General features: G+C 34.5%; 1 protein-coding gene and 2 pseudogenes across 2 annotated transcripts; 1 reads left to right on the forward strand and 2 right to left on the reverse strand.

The window, feature by feature from the left end:
* The first annotated feature begins 3,094 nt into the window (after positions 1–3,094).
* Positions 3,095–4,455, forward strand: LOC143611510 (putative F-box protein At4g22030 pseudogene; annotated as a pseudogene).
* A 2,289-nt stretch (positions 4,456–6,744) lies between these two features.
* Positions 6,745–8,314, reverse strand: LOC143612559 (aminomethyltransferase, mitochondrial). Its single transcript, XM_077086513.1, has 3 exons — positions 7,751–8,314; positions 7,490–7,608; positions 6,745–7,412 (listed from the first exon to the last, which is right to left on the reverse strand). Exons 1-3 carry the CDS (start codon positions 8,306–8,308, stop codon positions 6,866–6,868), a joined length of 1,224 nt encoding a protein of 407 aa, XP_076942628.1. The 5' UTR covers positions 8,309–8,314; the 3' UTR covers positions 6,745–6,865.
* Positions 8,315–13,036: 4,722 nt separating this feature from the next.
* Positions 13,037–20,175, reverse strand: LOC143612565 (L-ascorbate oxidase homolog; annotated as a pseudogene). The gene is made up of 6 exons (XR_013149964.1): positions 20,011–20,175; positions 19,815–19,933; positions 19,369–19,374; positions 14,414–14,684; positions 13,432–14,328; positions 13,037–13,341 (listed from the first exon to the last, which is right to left on the reverse strand). The product of XR_013149964.1 is annotated as an L-ascorbate oxidase homolog (transcript).
* Positions 20,176–23,659: the final 3,484 nt, after the last annotated feature.

A 23,659-nucleotide genomic window follows, 5' to 3' on the forward strand; every position in this document is an offset into this window, starting at 1 on the left:
CAATTACCTTATTAAAATTTTGTTAAGTTAATTGTATAACTGCTAAATGAAAGTGGTGAGAGTGTGTGAGGTTAATTATGTAATTAATGGAACTTGATGATTTAATATATACCTACAACAAAATATATCTAAAATAATAAAAGATATCATACGTACTCCAAACTTTTGTTATAAATAAAAGAAAATATGTAAGTTTGATTTTATAATAGTCAAGGTAAATCGCTTAGTCGAAATTGGCACTAATGAACAACGTTGGAATACATCTAATTTTAGGTAAACAACATTGATTACTTGGTAGTTATGAATATGGTGTGTTCATCTTATATTTATCAACTTCAGGTCCTTGAAGAAATGAGATTGCAAATCCAAACCCTCACATAAATGGAAATCATGGCTCCCATGTTTGTAGTCATGGCTCATGGGCTCTTGGCAATTAAAAAAATAAATGGAACGTGTGTGGGCAAGTGGGGAATTAGATGACCAAACTTTATGGCAGAACGTGTGGTGGTTTGGACCATGACTCCACGCAAAGGTGAATCATGGCACTCATTTCCTGGTAGTTTTTATTGGTAATTATATATGATCGATACACTAATACATGTTTTTTAACATAGCATACATACAATTAAGTAGTCATCTTCAGACTAAACAGTGTTAAGTGAAATGGATCTGTAGTAGATTATTAGAAACTTGACTAAATACATTGATTTCAAAGAAATAATCATATTCCAGTAGAAAATTACGATGTTTGCTATCTAATATGTTTTAGCTAATGTTCCTTGTAATCATCCAGGGCGAAGGAAATCAATCACTCGGACTGGAGTGAAAATAATGAATATGTTGGACTAACAAGAATATATAATCTTGTCTCTAGTCTTGTGTAAAAACAAGGAAAAAAAACCCATAAAAACTTTTACACTATGAATAATATGTGACTGTGAACGATGGCGATGAGCCTAATGCTGTAGCGGTGGCAACACGCGGCATGCCTGCAAGGTTATGATAACAAGGCTACAAGTATGTTGACATGACTACGTCAGTACGTCGACTATAGAAAAATAAATAAAACCAAATGTGCGTGTATGTGTGTGTGCTTCATCCATGAGCCAGGACGAAAGGGATAAGAATAAAAAAGTTATCATGCAAGGATGACAATTAATTGGGTCAACGGCCAACCAAGATTTATGAGGAAAATAGATAGTAAAAAGGTCATTTTCTAATAAGCATCAATCATCTGCTTGTTTATGGTAATGTTTTTTTATAAAACGAATCAAACCAGAATTTATGTCTTGAGTTTAACATGTAACTATTTGTTTTATTTTATGCCCTAGGTCAATGTCATGGACTAGTAGAGATTTTTGGTTCATAAGAATCGTTCCGCCTCTTAAATCATCATTGTGTTTTGGATTTAATGCTAATATATAAGAGGAGAAGTATACAGTTAAATATGCTCAGATAAATTACTATTAGGATGAGTGACCTTCTGCAAAGTCTTCACCTGCACAACCAGAAAACAAATATGTGAGCTCTCGTGGGCAAAGTGAACAATATCGATGTATGAGAGGCCGGATGTTATAATTTATATTGGTAACGCATTCCAAAATGTAACAAGCTAGTATTAACACCCTCGAGTTGCGGCACGGGTGTAAAAACTAAAGCACTTTATTTGATTCAAATATTTTATGGATTGTCGTATGTTTCGTGCACCTTCTAATACTTCTTATTTCGAACTTTTATTGAAAACTAGTTCCGGCAAGAACTGTTTAACTTGGTTTCGAACCAACGGCTCCGGTTTTTATATTTAGCATTTAACAGTTCTGATTCGGTTCCATTATGGTCTGGTTCGATTCGCTCTGAGCCGTTGCACAACCCTAGGCCAGAATAAGCAACATGTTTTACAAACTGATTATATGTTAAATGACTGTCTTTATAGTAATTTTCATATTAAATAAAATAAAAAATATGAATTGTTGCTACAACAGGTATAGCGACAACAAAAGCATGACTATCCAAGGGTGAACTACCAACTCAGAGTTTCCTATCCTGTTAAGTGTAACACCCCGACTAAAGTCATATTAACGCGATTGTTCATCACACGTGAAACTATTTAAAGCGACATTATATAATTACCTTTACTCATTTCATCTTCATGTCCACAATACATCAAGTTTGTCATAAATGAAGAGATAAACAACAAATAACATCTAAGGGTATATTTAGTAAGAGGTAATAGAATGGAAGGAGGAAGGCAATAGAATTATGAAAGTAGAAATAGAATGGATGAGGGGATGAACCATTATTTAATTATCTTTTTTTAACGGCTAACAAACAGAGAATTGTCAAGGTATTCCGTACGGGGTGACCCAATGTCAAAATGCCACTTCCAGCTAGCCAACTCAATTATACGAAGCCCTTTAAGTTCTTCCAAGTTATCTCTAGTTTCGGGAAAAACCCACATGCCTGAAGGCTCACTGGTGGCAAAACCCGGACACCCTCAGGATCAAACTGAAGATCACAAAGATCCCAGTCTTTCTTCAGTTGAGCCATGCATACCCCCTCCAAAATACTATTGACATAGTTTGAACTTGAATCTCCATTAAGAAATCCAAACTTCTTACTACTACACCACGTCAAAAGGACATTTAATTATCTTTCTTATTAAAAACTTATTTAAAATTAGGACTTCAATAGATTAGAAAATGCAATAAGTATTAATCGACTTACGTAGTCAAGTCAAATTTAAAATATGGATATATTCATGCGCATATTAATTGAATAACTTGTTCACAGATTTGTAAATAAAAATCAATTGTATAGACCAAGTTTACATAAATTTTTATGTTAAAACATTCATTGTCCGAGTCAAATTAGGGCAGGTTAAGAAATAGTCCATCCTGATGTCAACACACCATTCATTCAAACTTTGACCAACTTAATTCCTTCTTGCTCTCCATCTATCTATATATAAATGCATAACTCTAACTAACTGTTTCATATCTTCAACTACCAACAAAACACATTCATAGATCACAACATATACACACTTCTTGTTTTGTTTTAAATCAAAGAACATATATATAATTAGCATATACTTATGGCACCCTTAATTAGTCAAGCTTCAAGCTTTATGCATTCAAATATATCATTCCCTACTTCATCTTCTGGCAGACATGTCACAAGGTCTTCTATCCATTTTCTCAATACTAGCACCAATAATAATGATGCCTTCCCTCCAAAGATTGCATCTAACATAAGTTTGGTGGACGTAATGGATCATAAATCTTCAAGAATCACACCCAAGCACCCTACATCAAACACTACCATGCATCAAGAACATGAAGTGATCATGGAGAAGCTTTACGCGGTTTTGGAAGCCGTTACCGATCGGGTGGAGATGCATAAGAACATTGGAGAGCAAAGGAATAACTGGAACAGCCTACTGTTAACATCTATCAACACGATTACTCTTTCGGCTGCGACAATGGCTGGCATTGCTGCTGCTATAACTACTGTCCCAGGTGCACCTTTGGAAGTACTTAAGCTTGCATCTAGCTTCATGTATTTGGCTGCGACCGGTATGTTGGTTATCATGAACAAGATCCAACCATCTCAACTGGCTGAAGAGCAAAGAAATGCTGCGAGGCTGTTCAAGCAACTCGAAAGCGAAATCAAGACAAAAATCGTGATATCCAAGCCTACTCTTGATGATGTAAATGAAGCAATGAAGAAAGTTTTGGCTATAGATAGAGCCTACCCTCTTCCTTTACTTGGAGTCATGCTCGAAAAGTATCCGGCTAAGATGGAGCCAACGGTTTGGTGGCCCGAGAGACAAAAGCCATCGACAAAAAGCGGTTGGAGTGTGGGACTCGAAGAGGAGATGAGAAACATAGGTAGAGTTTTGGAGGTAAAAGATAAAGCCGATTACTTAAGGTTAGGCGAAAAGGCCTTAAAACTCAACAAAGCTTTAGCCATAGCCGGTCCACTACTAACTGGCTTAGGAGCCGTTGGTTCGGTCTTTCTTACATCCTCTCCTGATAACTCTTGGGCCGCGTTGGTTGGTGTCATGGGAGGCGCAACGGCGAGTGTGGTGAACACCATACAACACGGGGCACAAGTAGGGATGGTGTTTGAGATGTATCGAAACAATGCGGGTTTCTTTAAGATGATGGAGGAATCCATAGAATGGAACTTGAAGGAAAGAGAAGAGAATGGTCAAGTGTTTGAGATGAAGGTTGCATTGCAGCTTGGAAGAAGCTTGTGTGAGCTTAGAGATATTGCAAGAAAAGGAAACAATGTTGATGAATTTGGTAGCAAGCTTTTCTAAACTTTTCATGTTATAGTTTAGAACAAGATATTAGTTTATTAATTTTGTATATGAAGTGTATAAATCATAATACTTAACAATATCAAGATTTATTATTTTCTGCCTCTCATTGCTAATAAATATACTTATATTTTTCATATAAATGCTAGGAATTAATATATATTATTAACCACAAAGTGAATTAACTTTACTATTCAATTAAATTTAGTATGACTTAACAATTACGGGTCAAATATAAATAGTATTTATATTACTTGATGAAGACAATGACAGGAAATTTATAAAATTACAGAAGACTTTCATGTACATGTTGCCAATATACATAATAAGCAAAGTTTAACCTTTCGGTTTAACTTCTAATTAAATATACAAATCAATCGTGCATTAAAAGCCAACCCAACACACTTTCACATTTCACACTACCACAAGTCCGTAGCACATAGAAGCGGGTGTGATATGTGAAAGGCCCAAATGCCTGTTAGACGCTTATAACTAAGTTCACATATAACTAATGTCTATGTCACATTTCACATATAACTAATAGTAAATATGTTCATAAATAATCATCACCTGGTGAAAAAGTGAACATTTTTTTTTTCTTAAATACGAGTCAAATTAATCAAAATTTGTGTTTATCTAAAATAATGTAATATGAAGTTTTAGTTTGAATAAATAAATTTATTAAAAATATGACTAAGCAGTGTACTAAAGTAACATTAAATGATATTAGTTAACTTTGGTCTATGTTCATGTAAATATTCAGTCAAACTTGCTAGACATGAGTTTCTTGCAAATGCATCATCCTGAACCAAACAGTTTACAAAATTAATTCTTAGATGAATGTGAACAGCACTAAAGAAATCAAAACGTGTTACGTGTATATAAAAATCAAACCTAGTTAAATATGTGGCAACACCTAGTACGTACAGACTCAATTAGTTGGGGATGTATTTGTTTGTGTCTATGGCAAGTAGTTAATTAATTCAATATGAAGAAGGTGTACACCTACACCTACTGCTAAATTTTAAATGCAACTTATTTTATACAGAAAATACATATTATTTAAGATTTTTAACTTACAATTGAATAAATATTAATCCTTGTAACGAGAAGGATTGGTGTAGTGGTCTAGGGTAAATACTAATACCGAAAATCATCAAAATATAGCTATCAATACCGGTACTGAAAATGCTTGGTTCGGTACTGTACGGTACCCCTATGTTATTTTTGTATATGATGTAGTACACATCCATATCTATTATGTATATAGTATAGAACACAAACTGTATAAACATTTTTTTTATAAGAAAATACATATTATTTAAGATTTTTGACTTATTATTAAATAAATAATTATGATGCCAAAGTCTCAAAATAAAATTAGCATAATAAAATAAGAATTAAATTGTAGATAGAGTGTGCTTGGTAAAATTGTCTGAAAATTGAAAATAGGGCTGAGCACGATTCGGTTCGGTTATTAGGCGAAACCTAAACCGAAACCGAAGTAATCGGTTATTTGAATATGCAAACCGTTCGGTTTTCGGTTTTCCGGTTTTTCGGTTAATTTCGGTTTCGGTTCGGTTATTTTCGGTTTTTTTCAACTATGTGTTGGCATTGTAAAAAAATTAAAAAATGAAAATGCATATTTTAAGCTTGTATAAGAAAGTGTTAGAGTACCACAGACCACATATATATTGAATTCAAAAAACAAAAATAGGCGCGTTTTACGGGGAACTATACGAATACAAAGTTGCTAAATAGAGTTTATAAAATTAAAAAGCATTAAAAGTTTAGTTCCGATCTTCATTCATCATCTATTTATTTATCTTAAAAGTTTAGTTCATTTCTCATCATCTTGATAATCTTTATCATCATCAATCGGTTCGGTTCGGTTCGGTTTTTTCCGGTTTTTTAAAAATGGATAACCGAATCGAAACCGAAATTTCGGTTTTCCAAAAAAACTAAAAATTAACCGCCGGTTAATGCTTCAGTTGGGTTTTTTCGGTTAATTCGGTTTCGATTCGGTTAATTCGATTTTCTGCTCACCCCTAATTGAAAAGGCTATTCATATGGCAATATCTATGAGGTTGACTTTAATTGTCAATAGTCTTCAGTGCTCTTTTAACTTTGACTCTTAACTTTCACCAAAGTCTAAATTCAGATTTAACCATTTGCACACTAATATCGTTTCTTATTGGTGAGCGTTCAAGTTCCGTAATAGACAAAAGATAGAAATAGAAAGTGTGTGAGTTGGTCGTGTAGAAAAAAAAATAAAAAAAAAATAGAATGGTATCTATTTTGCATTCAAATTGTAACTGTTGACTTTTTATTAATGTCAAACTTTGACTTCCTCTGTGATTAAATTGATTATTAAGTGTTTGCTGCTAAATGCAACCATTAAAAACACACACTCTTCCATTCAAAGTGGCCAAACCCACAAAAAATCAAAGATTGCAGAATTCAAGTTCAACAAAAACAAGGTAAAATGTAAAGAAAGAAGCCATTAGAACACTGAAACATTTTTCAAGTACAAAAGAAAGTTTATGTTGGCTTGTAATATTTTGCAGGTACGAAGGGCATTTTGGTAACCGACCCTTCATACGTTTTCCCTCGGACCACAATCTTGACTTTGGTACCTGGCTTATGCAACCCGGACTTAACATACCCCATGGCTATGTTCTTCTTCAAGCACGGACTAAACCCTCCGCTAGTAACCTCCCCAATGTTCTCCCCATTCTCATTCTGAATCTCACTGTGACTCCGGGCTGGTGGGCCCGCAGAGAAAAGCCCAACCCGCCTGATTGGTGGTCCCTCTGCAATTTGCTTGAGGATCACATCAGCTCCAAGAAAACCGCCTTCGGCCCGTCTTCTCTTCCCAATGGCCCAAGTAAGTCCAGCCTCCACAGGGGTTGTGTGCTGCTCCATGTCATTGCCATAAAGACATAGTCCCGCTTCAAGACGAAGACTGTCACGCGCCCCTAGACCGGTCAGCCGTACTTTCCCTTCCGACTTTTCAAGAATCGCTTTTGTAAGATCGAGTGCGTTTTCTGAGGGAACCGAGATCTCAAATCCATCTTCACCGGTATACCTGTATTATTATTGAAAGAAAATTAAATTGCTTATTTGATTTTAACTCCTTAAGAGTTTTAGTCACATTGGGCGTACCCGGTTCTAGTTAGGAAACATTTGGCACCATGGATATCAATTATACGGAACTCCCCAAAGTACAATTTACTCAAATCCTCTTTCGTCAAGTGCTGAAGAGTTGGTGCTGCAAGAGGACCCTACACAACGAAACCAAAATGGAATACAAAATATACACCACAACAGGTTCATTACCAAGCTAATCAACTTGCCAATGAAAAAGATTTCATTTTTCTTTAAAAGAACACTTTTTTTTATTCTGTTTTGATTGTAATTACTAACCTGGAGGGCCAGAAGGGATCTTTCATCATAAATGTGCCAACTAACATCTCCACCTTTGGCTTTAAAAGCCTTCATATGTTCTTCGATATGAGCCAAATCTTTATCTCTACAGCCCGCGTTAACAACAAGATAAATGTGCTCATCGGTCACTTTAGTGATGACAGAATCATCGATGGCTCCACCCTTCTCGTTTGTGAAAACAGTCAGTGAACCGGTACCAGGAGCAAGTCCCGCCACATCCGCAATCACGAGTTTTTCAAGAAACGGAATGCAGTCTTTTCCTTTAAGGCTTAGCCCGCACATATGCGAAACATCAAAAAGACTCCCGTTTTCCCTGCAGTTCAAAGTGGATTCCATGATTGAATCTTTGTACTGGATTGGCATGCTCCAACCAGCAAAAGGAACCATCTTTCCACCATGGGCAACGTGGAAATCATACAGGACGGTTTTCTTGAGGTCCGCCTCTGAGGCGTAGCATCTACGGGCAATGGTTTTCTTATCAGATTGACCGAGCCGACGGGTGATTGACTGACCTAGTTGCCATAGTCCTCCCCTCATTCTTTTTTGTGCTTCAGAAACAAATAAATATATTTTAACAACCTTAAACTAATTTCAAAAGGCAGATTTTGAGTGTGATCAAGAACCATCACATAAAGATGCAAACTTTGTAAAATGAATCTTGAAGTATACAGATATTAATCAACAAACTATTCTAGAATCAAACAAAGTCTCAGCATGAAGAGCTAATAAATCAATCAGTTAACTTTTTTACACCAATCCATCGTCCATAACTCATCACATTTTGATCTAATAAAATTGCAGCTCAAGTGTTCGACAAAATGCCTCAATGAAATGTGATAAAAAAAAAGATACAATCTTTTCAACAAATCTGTAAAAGGGTTAATCCCCAAATGAACAAACACACAATCTTTTCATGGAATTGCAGATCTTTAACACAACAAATAAGCAATTTAGACCACACGCATATAGATAAACTGATAAAAGAAGGGAAATGGATTAAAATGGACTTACTAGTGAAGTCTGGTTCGTTAGTGAGGAGAAACTAATCTGGATGAGATTGATTCTTGTATGTAAATTAAATATATTATTAAAAAAGTTTTAAAAATATTAAAAAAAAGAAATGGTTGGTGGGTTGGGTAAAAACGAGTGGGTGGAGGAGGGCTTCTGGTGGCAAATCGAACCCCATCGTTGGTGAGTGGTGTTGAGAAATGGTGAGCCCGATAAGGGCTAGTGGGATCAATGTCATACACTTCATTTATTTATTATTATAAACTTATTTAGACTCTTTTTTAGTTAACAAAGAGAGAACTTGGGTTAAAATTTCATTTGAGGTTTTAATTGGGTAAGAGTCTTTTCTTACAATAGATTTTTTTTAAGAGTGGAATAGAGACGATCCGGTGGGTTAGTGACCCTTCATTAATTTAAATTGTCGCTTCAAATTTGTTTCTGTTTATTTTTATGTTATTACTATAGTCTTTGTTTTTTCTTTAATGAAAATAAGCATATCCTCATAACAATCATAATTTTATGTTTATTTTGATGTTATAAGTAATTTCAATTGGATATTAAGAGTAAACTAATTAGTCATTACAATTAGATATGCAACTTCTATATTTTGTGTTAATGAAAAATTATACTTGACAGTTATCCCAAAATCAAGTTCTAGTTTAAAAGAATGGAAATGTTCAATGATTTTGGTAAATTAATTAAGAATATGTCAATCAAAAGGATTTAATCTGTATTTTTTTAATTAAGAAAAAATTGAATGATTATAATGTTTGTATTACTTTTAGTTTACATATCACAATAAATAGGTTAATGACTTATATTATTTATAGTATAAGGCTGGACGAAGTTGTCCCGGCATTTCACGAGTTCATCGACTTGATTCGCACCAAAAAGTATAAAAACATCCGGAAGAAAGTGGGGGTTATTCTAGAAATGTGGTAAAAATATCTGGGAGAACTAACACACTCGACCTCAGAAGCCTGGACGTATGATCAACGTTGGTGTCGGTTTTGTCAATTTAACAAAGTCAAGTTACGCGGCGGAAAATGTTTGAATTAATATTTAATTTATACAACATGGACTTAAATACCTTTATTTTTTACAAAATTCTTTTTAAAACAAGTTTACAAGGATTAAGTTACAAAGGACCCAAGCCATCACATACGAAATATGTCTAGGAATCTTATATTCCACAAACATTTACCTTGTCTACATCCCTGTCCTTGATTACCTGAATACTTTCAAAAAAATACAAGTATTCAAAAAAATACATCAGCTAATGTTGGTAAATAAAGTTAACCGTCTCAAAAGAATTTTCATATAACCCATTAACACACAACACCATTGGTGTTTAGCAACTTAGTAGGGCACCAACCCCTCCTATCTCATGTGAACTAAACATGCAGACAAAAACCTTTTAGGGGCCGTTTCATTTCAAAGGTTAACGTCAATGCAGTATGCCTACTTTGTTTACGGCGAATTTATGTTATATGGGAGAGTTGAACCCAAGAACTCCCCCAACCCCTTGGTGTTTTAAAGGTTTTGTCTTTGCCAATGGACCACCAACCCCATTGGTTGCAATGTGCGTGCTAGTACATACCATTTATATAAAGATCCAGAGTTCCAGACACACATGTATATAGCCGCCTGAGCATTTTATCATTACCTTATATGATCAAAAAACGTTTAAAGGATTTGAATTATTCTGTTGTAAATATTTTTTGACTTTTTAAAGGTGGGTAGACATCCATAATTTGAAAGAATAAAACTTGTAAAAGATGGGGCCTATATATTCATCTTATCATTCCTTTTGATTCTTTGATACTTGGTCATAATAGGTCTCAAAATCCATTTCATTTATATGGTCTAATCTTAGACCTTTATATGATTTGGCTTAATTAATATATAGTTTAAAAACGTCAACCTTGTTTCATAAGTGAAAACTAATTTCAATAAAATATTAGTTAATAGACTATCATAACAGATATTCTTATTTAAAAAGAGTCATTTATTCATCATGAAAACCTTTACATGGAAAATTTTCAAAATTTCAAAGTTTACCTTGATTTGACCTATGGCCTGCTGTTTTATATTTAATTAAAGAAGGAGGCATGGATGGCTGAATTAGTGGGAATTAAGCTGGCTGATTTCTCTCCTAGTCTCAACGGTCACTTGATGCTTAATTAGCTATATAAAGGCATGCATGCATGGCAGATATTATATATATATATATATATATATTGCTCAACTCAAAGGAAGAAGAGGCAGGTATTATAAGCACTAATTTATTGTTATGTAATATATATTAATATTGTATATATACACACACCTATAAGACAAGTCCTCCGATGTTTCAGGACCTTCACCAAATGTATGTGTATCTCTAAAATGGAGGATGCGTATGTTTGTGTCACAGAAGCATTAAGGAAGGATCTTGCATGCTTTCTTTCAAAAATGTAAGCTGGCTTGCTTGTTTGTTTCTCATGGTTTTTTTTTTTTTTTTTTTGTAAGCTAGTGTTGCTAGGTATAGTGTCAGTCAAGGTGCTTTAGATTTAGTGAGAACGTACACAAGTTCAACTCGATCGGTACCTTTTTGCCATCATATATAGTCTTGCTATAAATTAATTAGGAATTATTGATATGATTATGTGGAAGTCTTTGTACATTAATCAGTTAGGAGATAGAAAATGAAAGCTTCATTGAAGAGTATATATTTCTGTTGATTTTAGTGAGATTAACAGAATTAGGCCTTATCTCTAGAAACCTCGTGATCGAAGAGGCTGTGAAACCTTGTTTAAGTTGCATTTCTAAGATGTTTTTACTTTCAAAACGTTTGTTATTGAGATAACTGTTGTAAATTCAAACCTTGATAAAAACTGCGACCTTTGGGCCGCTGACTTCATAAGAATTTTTCGTTATTTAGTATCCATGATCTTATATAACTTTGATCATAATATGATATGAAGTAATCTAATCCTTTAACATGAATTGATTTTTTCTCATAGATGCTTGCATGCTTGATGCTGACTTTAGTATATATTAATTCATGCTTGTTTTGTATTATCAATTTCCGGCTCTGGATGTTAGAAGAATAAAGTGGCCGAATGATCTTTACTTAAAAGTGGGAGGAATTTTGTGTACATCAACATATAGATCGAACAAGTTTAATGTTAGTGCTGGTAAACTTCTCACTCCTAACTGATGTTGTGCACTTTAACTTTACAATTAAATTATTGTAATTTGGTAATTGTGTAATATGTAATCACATTTAACACGTTAATTATTATTGTTATATTCATTACTTTTCCAATTGCAGAAGTAGGCTTGAATGTTGATAATGATAAGCCAATGCCTTGAATGCAGCGCTGCACAAGTTAACTTCTTCTTATCAACCGCGGGAGAAGACATTACTTCAGCATATTTGTAAATCTTCGATTTTTTAATTAACCAAGGTGAGTAGTAAATTTGTAAATCTTTAAGCATATTTTGAAATATCAACTTTGTACATTCCCTCTTTGTATATTTTCTGTTTGTTTACAGCTTTTTAATGATCGACTTAAATGGTCACTAGTTCCTTTAAGGGGTAACTACAGAGTGTAGTAAAAAGTGATGATTTTTTTGTTACTAGTGTTAGTGGTCAACGTAGGTACTATAGCACATACAATTGTAATTATTGTCTATATTTCTTTTGGAATTTATATTTAAATATTTTATTTAAAACGAGGAAGCATTACGTCTAACAAGAAGTGGAAACACTGATTAGCCAGATGCCGTTCCCAAAATGCCGTTCGCTAATACCATTTCTTAGAGAGTTAAGAGTTTCAGGCAATGGTCTTTGTACGCTTTATTTGTTAATCGTGTTTTATATCTTTGGTTTTTATCATGGTCATACCCTGTGCAGTGGGCAAAGGATTATTGTCCAAGAAAAAAAATGAAGATCAAGATTTGCCCATAAAATCTGTATTTACTGTCAAGGTTAGATTTCAATAGCTCTATGTGTATGTCCTCAAATGCTCTTCATTCCATTACTAGCATGTTATCAAAGTAGTTTATTGTAAATCTATATCAATCATCAAAACTTGTTATGCATGATGTAACAAGAGAGTGCTTTTGAAATGTTGGGTTAATTATACATGTTAATTAAACCCAACAAATTATCATTTATATATTTATTTGTACAACTGGTACATAGTAAATGAACCATTTGTTGAATAACAATCTAAGAAAACAACCAAAGACATAATGAAGTCAACAATTAATAATGCTGCAATGAACAAAATTAATCAGCCGTAAAAAACCGAAACAAGTAGTTGCCACCCTCTCGTGACAAACCGAATCGCTATTTAGTCTCATAGTGGTCTCGTGTGATGCCCTTTAGCACGCCCACATAGTAGCGCGTTCTTTGGGATTGGCAACTCATCCCTCCACGAATGTGCAGGCGAGTACACCTGAAGATAGAACTGTTGTCCCAAATACTGCCTCACCCAATTCTCCGACCGTATGTTCCACATCCCCACGTTGTCCAGCGCGATATAGATTGATGTCCATGCCTTCGGGTACACCTATAAAAACACATCATCTCGGTTTTAGTGTCATGTGACTAAATACACTGCTAACTATTACAGTATTACATAAGCAGAATCAGTTTTTACCTGAACAGTACTACAGGCAACCGTATCTCTCAAATTGTAGCGGTTTCTGCTTGCTGATGTCCACTGTCCGCCATCCATCCCGACCACAAAGAACGAGTACCCGTCTATATGCCATGACTGAACGGTATCCTCCCAGTTTTGGAACACGATCTCAGCAAAAGACCTGAAATCAGCATGCATTACAGAGGTTGCAAGGTACGCGTTGTTTCCATTGGACGATTTGTCGGGGATGCTTCCGACACTAAACACTCCACCAATGTTGAAATAATCAGCTAGCTTCAAAGGAGAGTCTCCAGGAAAAAACGACACACCGTTGACCGCGTATCTTTGCTTTCCATTAATCCAAGGAGCCGAATTGGATAGCATGATGGTCCGGCTAGGCTTGATCAGACTGTAATGATACGAGCCTTGCGGGTTCGGTCTAGGCCCGCTTGCAGTAAGGTTCCATCTCAATGTTCGAGCCTGCATCAGGGACCAGGCAATCTGTGTGGTGGGGCCACCAGGGGGAGGGCCCGAGACCCCAATTCTAGAGTTCTTGTAGTGGAGAACAGCGGTGGTTGTGAGCACATGACGGGTGAAGCGTGAAGACACGACAACGTAGTAATCTTTGACTTGCTGGTTGGCAGTGACCAACACGGAAGCCGACTGTCCAACGTGGAGATCAAGCGAATCGTAGGTGTTCTGGACCGTGTGTGATCCTTCCACTTCCACAAGTTTCATTTTATGTCCTTGAATCCTAAAGTTGATAGATGTCTGCAACCCGACGTCTGATATTCTGAACCGGTATGTTTTCCCTTGTTCGACATCAAAGGTGTAACCGTTCCAGCCACGCCCGTTGATGATAAGTCCATCAGGATTAGAAATGCTCTTGCCCATGTCCAATATGTGTCTTAATCTCTACAAACACCAAACACATTAATTAATCAGTCAAACTAATTCAATTTCAAATATTATGCAAAGCTAATTAAACTAGCTAACTAACCTGGTGGCCTTTTTTGTACCAATCCCCGGCAAGAACCGTGTGATCTCCAGCAGGGAAAGGAAACGGGACTGGAATGCGTGGGCGGCTGTAGATTTTAATGCCACCGTAGCCTCCAGCCGCCTTCTGCATGCCAAGTGAAGGGAAGTAAAAGAAGCTACCAATCTGATCCTTGGCTTGAAGCATGTATGTGAAATTCTTGCCAGGTGGGATTGGACAAGTTGTACCATAAGTACCATCTTGCGATGAGTTTCTTCTGTGTTGTAGTCCATTCCTGAAAAAATAAGTTTAGTGACTTGTGCATTATTATTATTATTATTATTATTATTATAAAATCTAACATAATAATGTCACATGAGTATTCACATATATTGTCCCTACAAAATATGCAAGTATTATTTAATACTCCTCTATTAAAAGGGGTGACCTTTTGAAAACAAAAAACAAAAAATAATTCCCAAGATCTAAGGGGGTGAGAAATGGAATTGAAAAGAATTTTTTTGTTTGTTTATGAAAGAAAGAGGTGAGAAATGGAAATAAACCATTTCCATTTCTCTGATTTTGTTTCCCTAAAAAAAGCGGAGAATTGGATTTCTAGGGTTTCATTTCTTAGCCTCACTCTCTCAAGCCTCTCACTGCTGTTCGATCGACTTGCAGCCTCTAATCACCCACAAATCATCTCCAATCCAAGAACCGAGTTCGTATTCGCGATCCTTGCTTCGATTCCAACGATTCTAGGTATGAAACTTTCATTTTTTCGACTTTCTTATGCTCGACCAGACCTAAACCTCGATCCAAACTCAGCTGCTGATGTCGATTGTTATCGTGGGATGTTTGTATGTTGTTGGTAATCGATTTAGATATGTTAGATTTCAATGGTTTATGTTTAATTCGACTCTTGATGAAATCTTTGATGTCTAGGTTGGGAACTGAACATTATATGGTATGAAATTGATGAGTTTGAATCATGAATTTTATGTTAGAATGATATTTAGATGCTAGGTTGAATGTTGGAACCGATAAATTGAATGTTTACATGAGTTGCTTGAATGCTGTTGCTGATGAAATCTGTAATGTTGTTTTGTTCAAACAATATTTTGATCATAACAGATGCAAATTGATCGTTTCTTGAGTCTAACATTAAGTTCAAAGAGTCTAGTTTCAAACCCCACTGGTTTCGTAATTTTTAGAGAAGTTTTGATTACCCAAACGTGAAAAATAAAACCGAAGGTCAAATCTGTTTTTGACTGACAGATTTTAGGTCCACTTCTAAAGAGCATAACTCTCTTGTTTTTGAAGTTTTAGACTTTCATTCCTCTTTCTAATGAACATTTTAAGTGTCTAGAATATTTCCCAATTGGCCTTGTATGCAAATCCTGAGTAGTCAATTTTTGAGAAATTTTGACATTTACAAACTCTGAACAGTAAGTTTTAGATACCTTTGATAATTAGCATTTTAGTTGAAAACCTTATGCATACTTTAAAAATTTGAGAAAAATATATAAACACCTAGAGATGTTGAAGTTTCTGTGAAAATATTTTCATAATTTATTTCAATTGTTTTGTTGATAAATAAATCTATATTTACAAACTCAAATCTGACCAAAAAACTCAGATTTCTACATATCAACAAATCATCACTTTTTACACCATTTTTATCTAGAAATTGACTTGTAACTCACATGGAAACCTTAGGGATCTTGTATAACATTGACTTGTAACTCACATGGAAACTTGGATGTTCAATTTCATCAAAAATAAAGTAGTGATGTAAACATTGGCAATTAAACAACATTCAGCAAGTCAGTGAATAAAGTAGCCTGTAATCATTTTTCTTGCTTTCATGATCACTTTGTTGCTAATATTTGGATTATATTTTGGAGTTATTTGTTTTTCTTGAATTTTCTTATATTTTTATGTGTAGATGGCAAGATCACCTTCCAGACAAAGAATAGTTGCCATAGGTGCATTTTATGTCATTTATGTTACGACTCGTTGGTGGATGGTACTTATCATTTGCGTCGGTCGATTGAGTCAATGACTTTACGTACAAAATATTTAATGAGTTACCATAATAGGCGTGAAAACATGGTGAGGATGGTTTATGAAAGTGATGTTACGAGTGTTGTTAACATAAGAATGAATATACATGCATTTACAACACTTACTGATATGCTAGAAACTAGAGGGGGACTAAAGAATAGTAAAAACATGCTAGTCGATGAGCAAGTTGCTATGTTTTTACATACCCTTGCTCATAATGCAAAGAATAGGATACTAGTCAACAGATTTCATCGGTCCGGGGAAACTATAAGTCGGTATTTCAAGTTAGTCTTAAATGCTATATGTCGATTACACAAAGAACTCTACAAGTCACCCGTGCCAGATAATGAAACTGATGAAAGATGGAAATGGTTTAAGGTTAGTCAAACACATTTTTTATTAAAGATATTTTTTGCTAACATAAATTAGTAAGTAATGTTTTCTTTTAACTCAGGGTTGCTTAAGAGCATTAGATGGAACATACATTAAAGTTAAAGTCTCTATTATTGATAGAAAACTTTATAGGACAAGAAAATGGCAGATTTGTACTAACGTACTCGGAGTATGTACGAGAGACCTTTTATTTACGTATGTCTTAGCGGGATGGGAGGGTTCTGCAGCTGATAGTAGAGTTTTGCGTGATGCAATCAGTAGACCCAATGGTCTTAAAATAACTCCGGGTATGTGATAGACAATTTTCAAAGAATACACATATATTTAAGTATGATAATTAACATAGAGTTTATGGTTAATTGTAGGAACATACTACCTTTGTGATGCCGGTTATACAAATGGTGAAGGATTTTTAACTCCATATCGAGGTCAACGTTATCATCTTAACGATTGGTCTCGTCCTCCTACGAATGCTAAGGAGTTCTTTAATATGAGACATTCATCGGCCAGGAATGTTATAGAAAGATGTTTCGGAATGATTAAAGATAGATGGGCTATTTTGCGTGATAACTCATATCATCCCATAGAGTCCATGCCACGTATCATCATTGCTTGTTGTTTATTGCACAATTTCATACGAACAACAATGAGAACAACAATGAGTGAGGACCCTCTTGATAACGAAATCCCAGTAAATCACACACAACCTGCAAATGACCATGACAATGTTATTTCTATGTCGAGCCCTCACAAGAATGGACCGATCGTAGAGACCTTCTTGCTAATGAAATGTTTAATAGTTGGACTGCGATGCGTGCGCAGCGTGCCAACAATGTTTCTTAATTATGTTTGACAATTATGTATTTTTTATTTATAGAACCAAGGATGTTTCTTATTAATGTTTATTTATGCACTTTATTTGTTTCTTATTAATGTTTCTTGTTATATTTGTATTTGTAGTTACATGAATTATGATTTTTAATTGTATAATTATGCATTTGTACGTAGACATGGCAGATTCAAATATAGTGAGAGGAGTTACTCGGAGCAAGCATACCTGGACAAATGATGAAGATGCAAAGCTAATTGATGCATTAATGGAGATACATGCATCCGGAAAGTATGCTGGTGCTGACAATGGATTCAAACCAGGTTATTTAAATGGTGTTCAACAATTGCTAGATGTAAGTCTTCCTAACTCTGGCCTCAAAGCAGAACCACATATAAAGTCTAGGATTAAGACATGGAAGACACACTTTAGCATTGTATATGATATGGTGCGTACAAGTGGGTTTGGTTGGGATGAACAAAAATGTTGTATTATTGCCGATGATAGTGTTTGGAATGAATACGTGAAGGTATATTCTAAAAATATATTTTTTAGATTTTAAAATTTTAGTCTAATTTATTTGTAATTGTCTTGTAGTCTCACAAAGGTGCTGTGAATTTTCGTGACAAGTCATTTCCTTTCTATGACAAATTGTGTACCATATTCGGTAAGGATAGAGCTACTGGTAGTAAAGCAGTTGACCTTGGAGAAGAAGATGTTGTTCAAGAGACGCAAAAAAGCTCACCTGTTGATATTGAAGACTTTGATTTTGTTGATGAAGCCGTTCCAAATGTTGATAGATCTGAAGGACAAACAGGAAGTGTAACAAGCAAGCGCAAAAGAGGTAGAAGCACGGATGCAGATGAGATATATCGAGAGTCTTGCAAAGATATCAAGGAAGTTTTGCTTCGATTTGGGGAGATGGTGGGTGAACAACTTAGCAAAGAAGGTATGGAGGCTCGTGAAATCTATGAAAAGGTTAGTGATGAGTTGAAAGCTTTACCAGGTATCACTACGGAAAAACGGTTCAAAGCAGCTCATTTGATTGGTAAAGATGTGGATCTAGGACGTTCTTTTCTTGCGTTGACAATAGAAGAGAAAATTGAGATGGTCGAGTTGTATACCGATGGTTCAACGGGATAGTTGTGTATGGTTGAAGTATGTTTTGTATGTGAATTGGTTTTAACTATGGTTGATGTTTTTTGCTTAAAAACTATGTTTTGTATGTGAATTGGTTTGATCAATGCATATTTTGGTTGGAAACATGCATCTTTTTATATGTTTTTTATTTTTTAATAAATATTTGTTATGAAAAAAATACTTGTGCTAATGATAAAGTTGATATAATTCTCTGTTTATTTCCTATGTACCAAACAAGAGAAATGATTCTCAGCTATATTTCTCTACTGAAATCTCTGTACTACCAAACAGAACAGTCAATTCTCATTCTCCAGACCAATTCCCTTTCTCTGCAATTCCATTTCTCTATTTCATTTCTCTACAATTCCATTCTCTGTACCAAACACCCCCTAAGATGCAAGATAAGGCATGGGCCAATGATGCAACAACTGCCAGCTTTTTATTTGTAAATATCATTAAATGGTTGCAATTAGCATGTTCCATGTTCATAAAAATAATACATCTAAACAAATATAAATTGTCATGAGATCTCTAGCAGATATATGCATGAGACCAAGAGCTTAAGCCCACTCCCTTTTGTACCTTAGTACAAACAACACTATTTAATACTCCTAATAAATATTATTTTTAGAACAGCTTTCAAGGAGATCTCAGTCTAAAATTCCTAATTTCCTTGTGTTTGGATCTATAAGAATTTATTAAGGTTAAGTTTTAATTTGAATTCAACCAAATTTAGAGGGAAACAACTTTTCTGTATCAAGGTATCACTTTGATCTTGAATCAAGAAATGGGCTGTAACTAATCATGAAACTCAAAAGTATTAATCTTTTTTTATTTTTTTTTTAAAAATCAAGGTCATTCACCATGTTAATTTGGGGGCATCAAATATTCCAAAACCACAAGTGAAATCAAATGTCAATATGACACCAAATAACTAATCATTAGAGTGTCCTTGCTCCAAAAGTTAAAGTTACGAAGTCAAATCTTGAGAACTTTAACAGCAAAACAGATTAGAATTGTTCATACAAATTATTCAACACATTGCATTCCAAGTTTCTTGAAAAGTTATTTTTTTTTACTTTTTTTGGTCCTGGAAACTGCCCATTTATCAATATCCCCTGCAAAACAACACAATCCTCATTCAAATTCAAGAAACCCTCAAAACAAATCTTGATGTTAGAGATAGAACCTAGACCTGTTGCTTAACACCCATTGGATAAATGTCACCATAAGTGACCTTCCAAGTGAAAAGCCTATATGGGTCTTCACCATTGATGCCACTGATCACCAAAAACAGAGCAAAAACAAGAAAAAGATTGCTTTTCTCCACCATTGTTTCAAGATTTATTGAAAAAGATAAACCGATAGATACACTACACTATGTGTGTGTATATGCGTGTGTATGTATCTACATATAGTGGAGGGAACCAGGAAGAATGCAAGTAACAGAGGCTCGTGAGGTGTCAGTAATGTGATATAGTATATATATATATAGAGAGAGAGAGAAATAATATGGCGAATCTGAGGTGGGTTTGATCCAGTGTGGGGTGGAGTATGGTAGAGATTAATATGGATAGTTTGTTGTTTGCCTATTCATTTATACGAGTATATTTATTCGTGTGTTGGTATGCGAAAAGAACTCAGTCTGTATTGTTTCGATATATTATGGTAAAAAAATTTAAAAGTTTTAATAACTTTACTGTAGTCAAAGTTAAAAGACAAGATGTTTTATGACCAATGTTTATGCTAACAAAGATGAGAGGCAAACAAGTAAAGATAAGAAACTTTGGTGGCAAAATTTCAAAGGAAACCAGAGTTTGAGGGCTAACATGTAAAGTTACAAAGGTTCAATGGTCAAATTCCAAAGAACACAACTTTATAATCTAATTCAGTGTTTTAAAAACCGGTTTAAACCGGTCGGTTAAACTGGATTTCATGCAGCAAACCGGTATTTTAAGCTTGGTATTTTTGACCGGTTTGCTATAACATCGTACCAACGGTTTTTTCAAAAATATCGGTTTTACCGGCAAACCGGTTTTATGTCCAATAAATTTTTGATATTTGCGGCCCATATTTTATCAAAATTACTTTTAGCCCAACAATTAATATTCAAACTGTTTTTTTTTTAAATGAGTGCTTTTGTATTATTTTTAATATGGATTAACTTTTGGATGGTTTTTTGTTATGAAATCATTTACTTTGGGTTATTTTTGAAGTTAAAGTTGTATTTGTAAGAAATTATAAGGTAAACTATTCAACATGTTGAATCTCCCGGTATAACCAGTTTTCCCGGTATAATTCGGTTCAACTGGTTATGCCATTTTTTGGTCTAATCCGATACGAGTAAAAAGCAGGTTTTTAAAACATTGATCTAATTTGAATATAGGACTTGGGTTTGTATTATTATCAGTTTCTTAATACTCTTAACCATGTATCTGGATCTATTCATTTAAATGTAATTTTGTTTCATAAAAGTCTAATAGATTCAAATACTAGTATTAAGTGATACGCAAATCAAATTAGTATTTGTCTTTATGATTCACATATCCTCAAAAAGGTGGTTTTTCATCTTTCATACTAAATGGCACACGAATGATAATCAACTGTTAGTATTTTTATTCTTGTGTAAACTCATTATCTAATGAAAATTTTCTTGCATAACAATAAACATATAACAAATTGTTACTTTCTTGATTTTGTATGGAATGAGTGGCCTCAGAAGTAGATTCTAATAACAAAAAATACATGTTATCTAGAATATTATTATCTTCACTGTATGCGTACTTCAATATGTGCCGAGCTTGTTTGATGTAAAAGGATTATAATATTTTTGTATATTATAATATTAATGTACTCTATTTCCTTGAACTTTGGGTTCTAATATTCTACTCCATTCAAAAGTGGGGATGAGATACCATGACTATTGTTCAGTAATTCAATTTCCTTATTCTTTTAACACTTAAAATTACAAAAATGGTCCCTTAGTTTTTCTACTTTACTAAAGTTTTCAATTAAACAGGACAACCCAACTATCATCCATACCATCCTAGTCGTGAAACACTACTCCCGTCACCACCAACATAGGCCACCCTTCATCGTCATCCCCCCCCCCCCCGCCTCTTTCTATGGACATACGCTGCCAAAGCTAGTTTATACTATCCATGACTATATTCCCACTTTCAGTTTATTCCATACTTGTACAACGTTACATCTTGAGAACAATATGAATTTGAAAGGGTGGGTGTAATGTTATAAACGTGATTAGGAACTTAACCAAATCAGGCCATAGCGGACCCAACCAAGCAGTCCAATTCAGGAAGCTATGCAGGGAAGAATGGGTTTGTAGGAATGGCCGGCTGGCCGCTAAATATAAGCAGACGAGAGGGAGAGTCAGATCATGAAGAATGTTTTGGCAATTGGAAAGTTCTCTTCCCATCTCTAGTCTAATTTCCATCTTCTATAGTTCCTTCTCTAATTCGGATACTAATTGGTTGTGTGAATATCCATTTACAATGCTTTTAACGTATCATGATCAAGATTGTATAGTTATTACAATATAAAGCATATTGAAGACGCGATAGCACCAGTTTATTGATAAACGCGACTTAGTACGTAGCGCATGTAGAAACACCCAAAGTCCGTCCGTCGAGCATGATTCTAGGTTTAATATTATGATTAAACTAAAAGCCACATTTACCTAATAACTAGTTGGCACATGGAAGTACAATGTTGTACATTAATGTCATTAATACTCGGTAACAACAAAAGAAATAGAAAAGTGTTGGTTGTCATCAGTCAGAAGTCAAAAAGGAACATGAGACGCGATGACAAACTAAATAAAAACCGTGGTACAAACGTACAATAAGTTATTTTACTCAATAATGTATAACCATTATTAAACAAGCGAGGAATGAACATGTTAGCATGTGAATATATTTAAAATAGAGGGACTAGTTGTTGAATAATGGATAGATATAAAGGGAAAAATTCAAAATTCACGGGGGAGTCAACTATGCATTGGAATCATAGCACGTTTTGAATCAATTTCCGCCGGTGATTGTAATTGTAGCCTCATCACTTTTAATGGCAATTTGCAAGTGCATGTGATTCTTTGAAATTGACTTCATTGCTATCATAAAAAAAAATAAAGAATGTTAGAAATTGATTGAACATTCTAAAGCTGAGTAAATTCGTCTTTTTTAGTTTGGTTAAAGAGTTTTATAGTTCGGTTTACGGTTTACACTATGAAAATTTAGGCTTTACGGTTCGGTTTACTATTTGAAACCAACTGGATATACTTAGATAGGACGATATATAAACTAATATTTAGTTTAACTTAATTTATATGAATATGATAAGAAATGCCACAAACTAATATTTTCACGGTTTATATAATTATAATGCGCATAAGTAATTTTTTTATTATAACACGTAGATATTATAAATTAATTGATTTCATTCCTAAGTTAGTTTCATTTTTTTTATAGGTGTCTTGAAATTTAAGAGGTAAAACTTTCTTGATTCTTTAGTCCCATCACTTTACTTAACTTTTAAAGTTTTTTTTTTTTTTTTTTTTTGGAATGGCTATGGAACTCGGAACCTCATTGTGAGGGACACCAGTCCACCATGCACCAGTATTACCACCGGGCTACACAACGAGACCTACTGTTAAAGATTTAATGGTAGATTCCGTGCTATATAAAAAGACATGTCCAAACTGTCAAGACGGTCACTTAGCAGGATCAATTTAGTTTATGAAAAAACCGTAGTTTAGTTTCTAGATCAGATCGTAAGCATTTGATCGACCCAGAAATTTCATCAAAAACAGTTGAACCGATCAAGAA

This window comes from Bidens hawaiensis, unplaced genomic scaffold, assembly GCF_021521415.1.
Source record: "Bidens hawaiensis isolate Kalapana, Puna unplaced genomic scaffold, B.hawaiensis_p1.1 tig00002236_1, whole genome shotgun sequence".
In the NCBI taxonomy this organism is placed as follows: Eukaryota; Viridiplantae; Streptophyta; class Magnoliopsida; order Asterales; family Asteraceae; genus Bidens; species Bidens hawaiensis.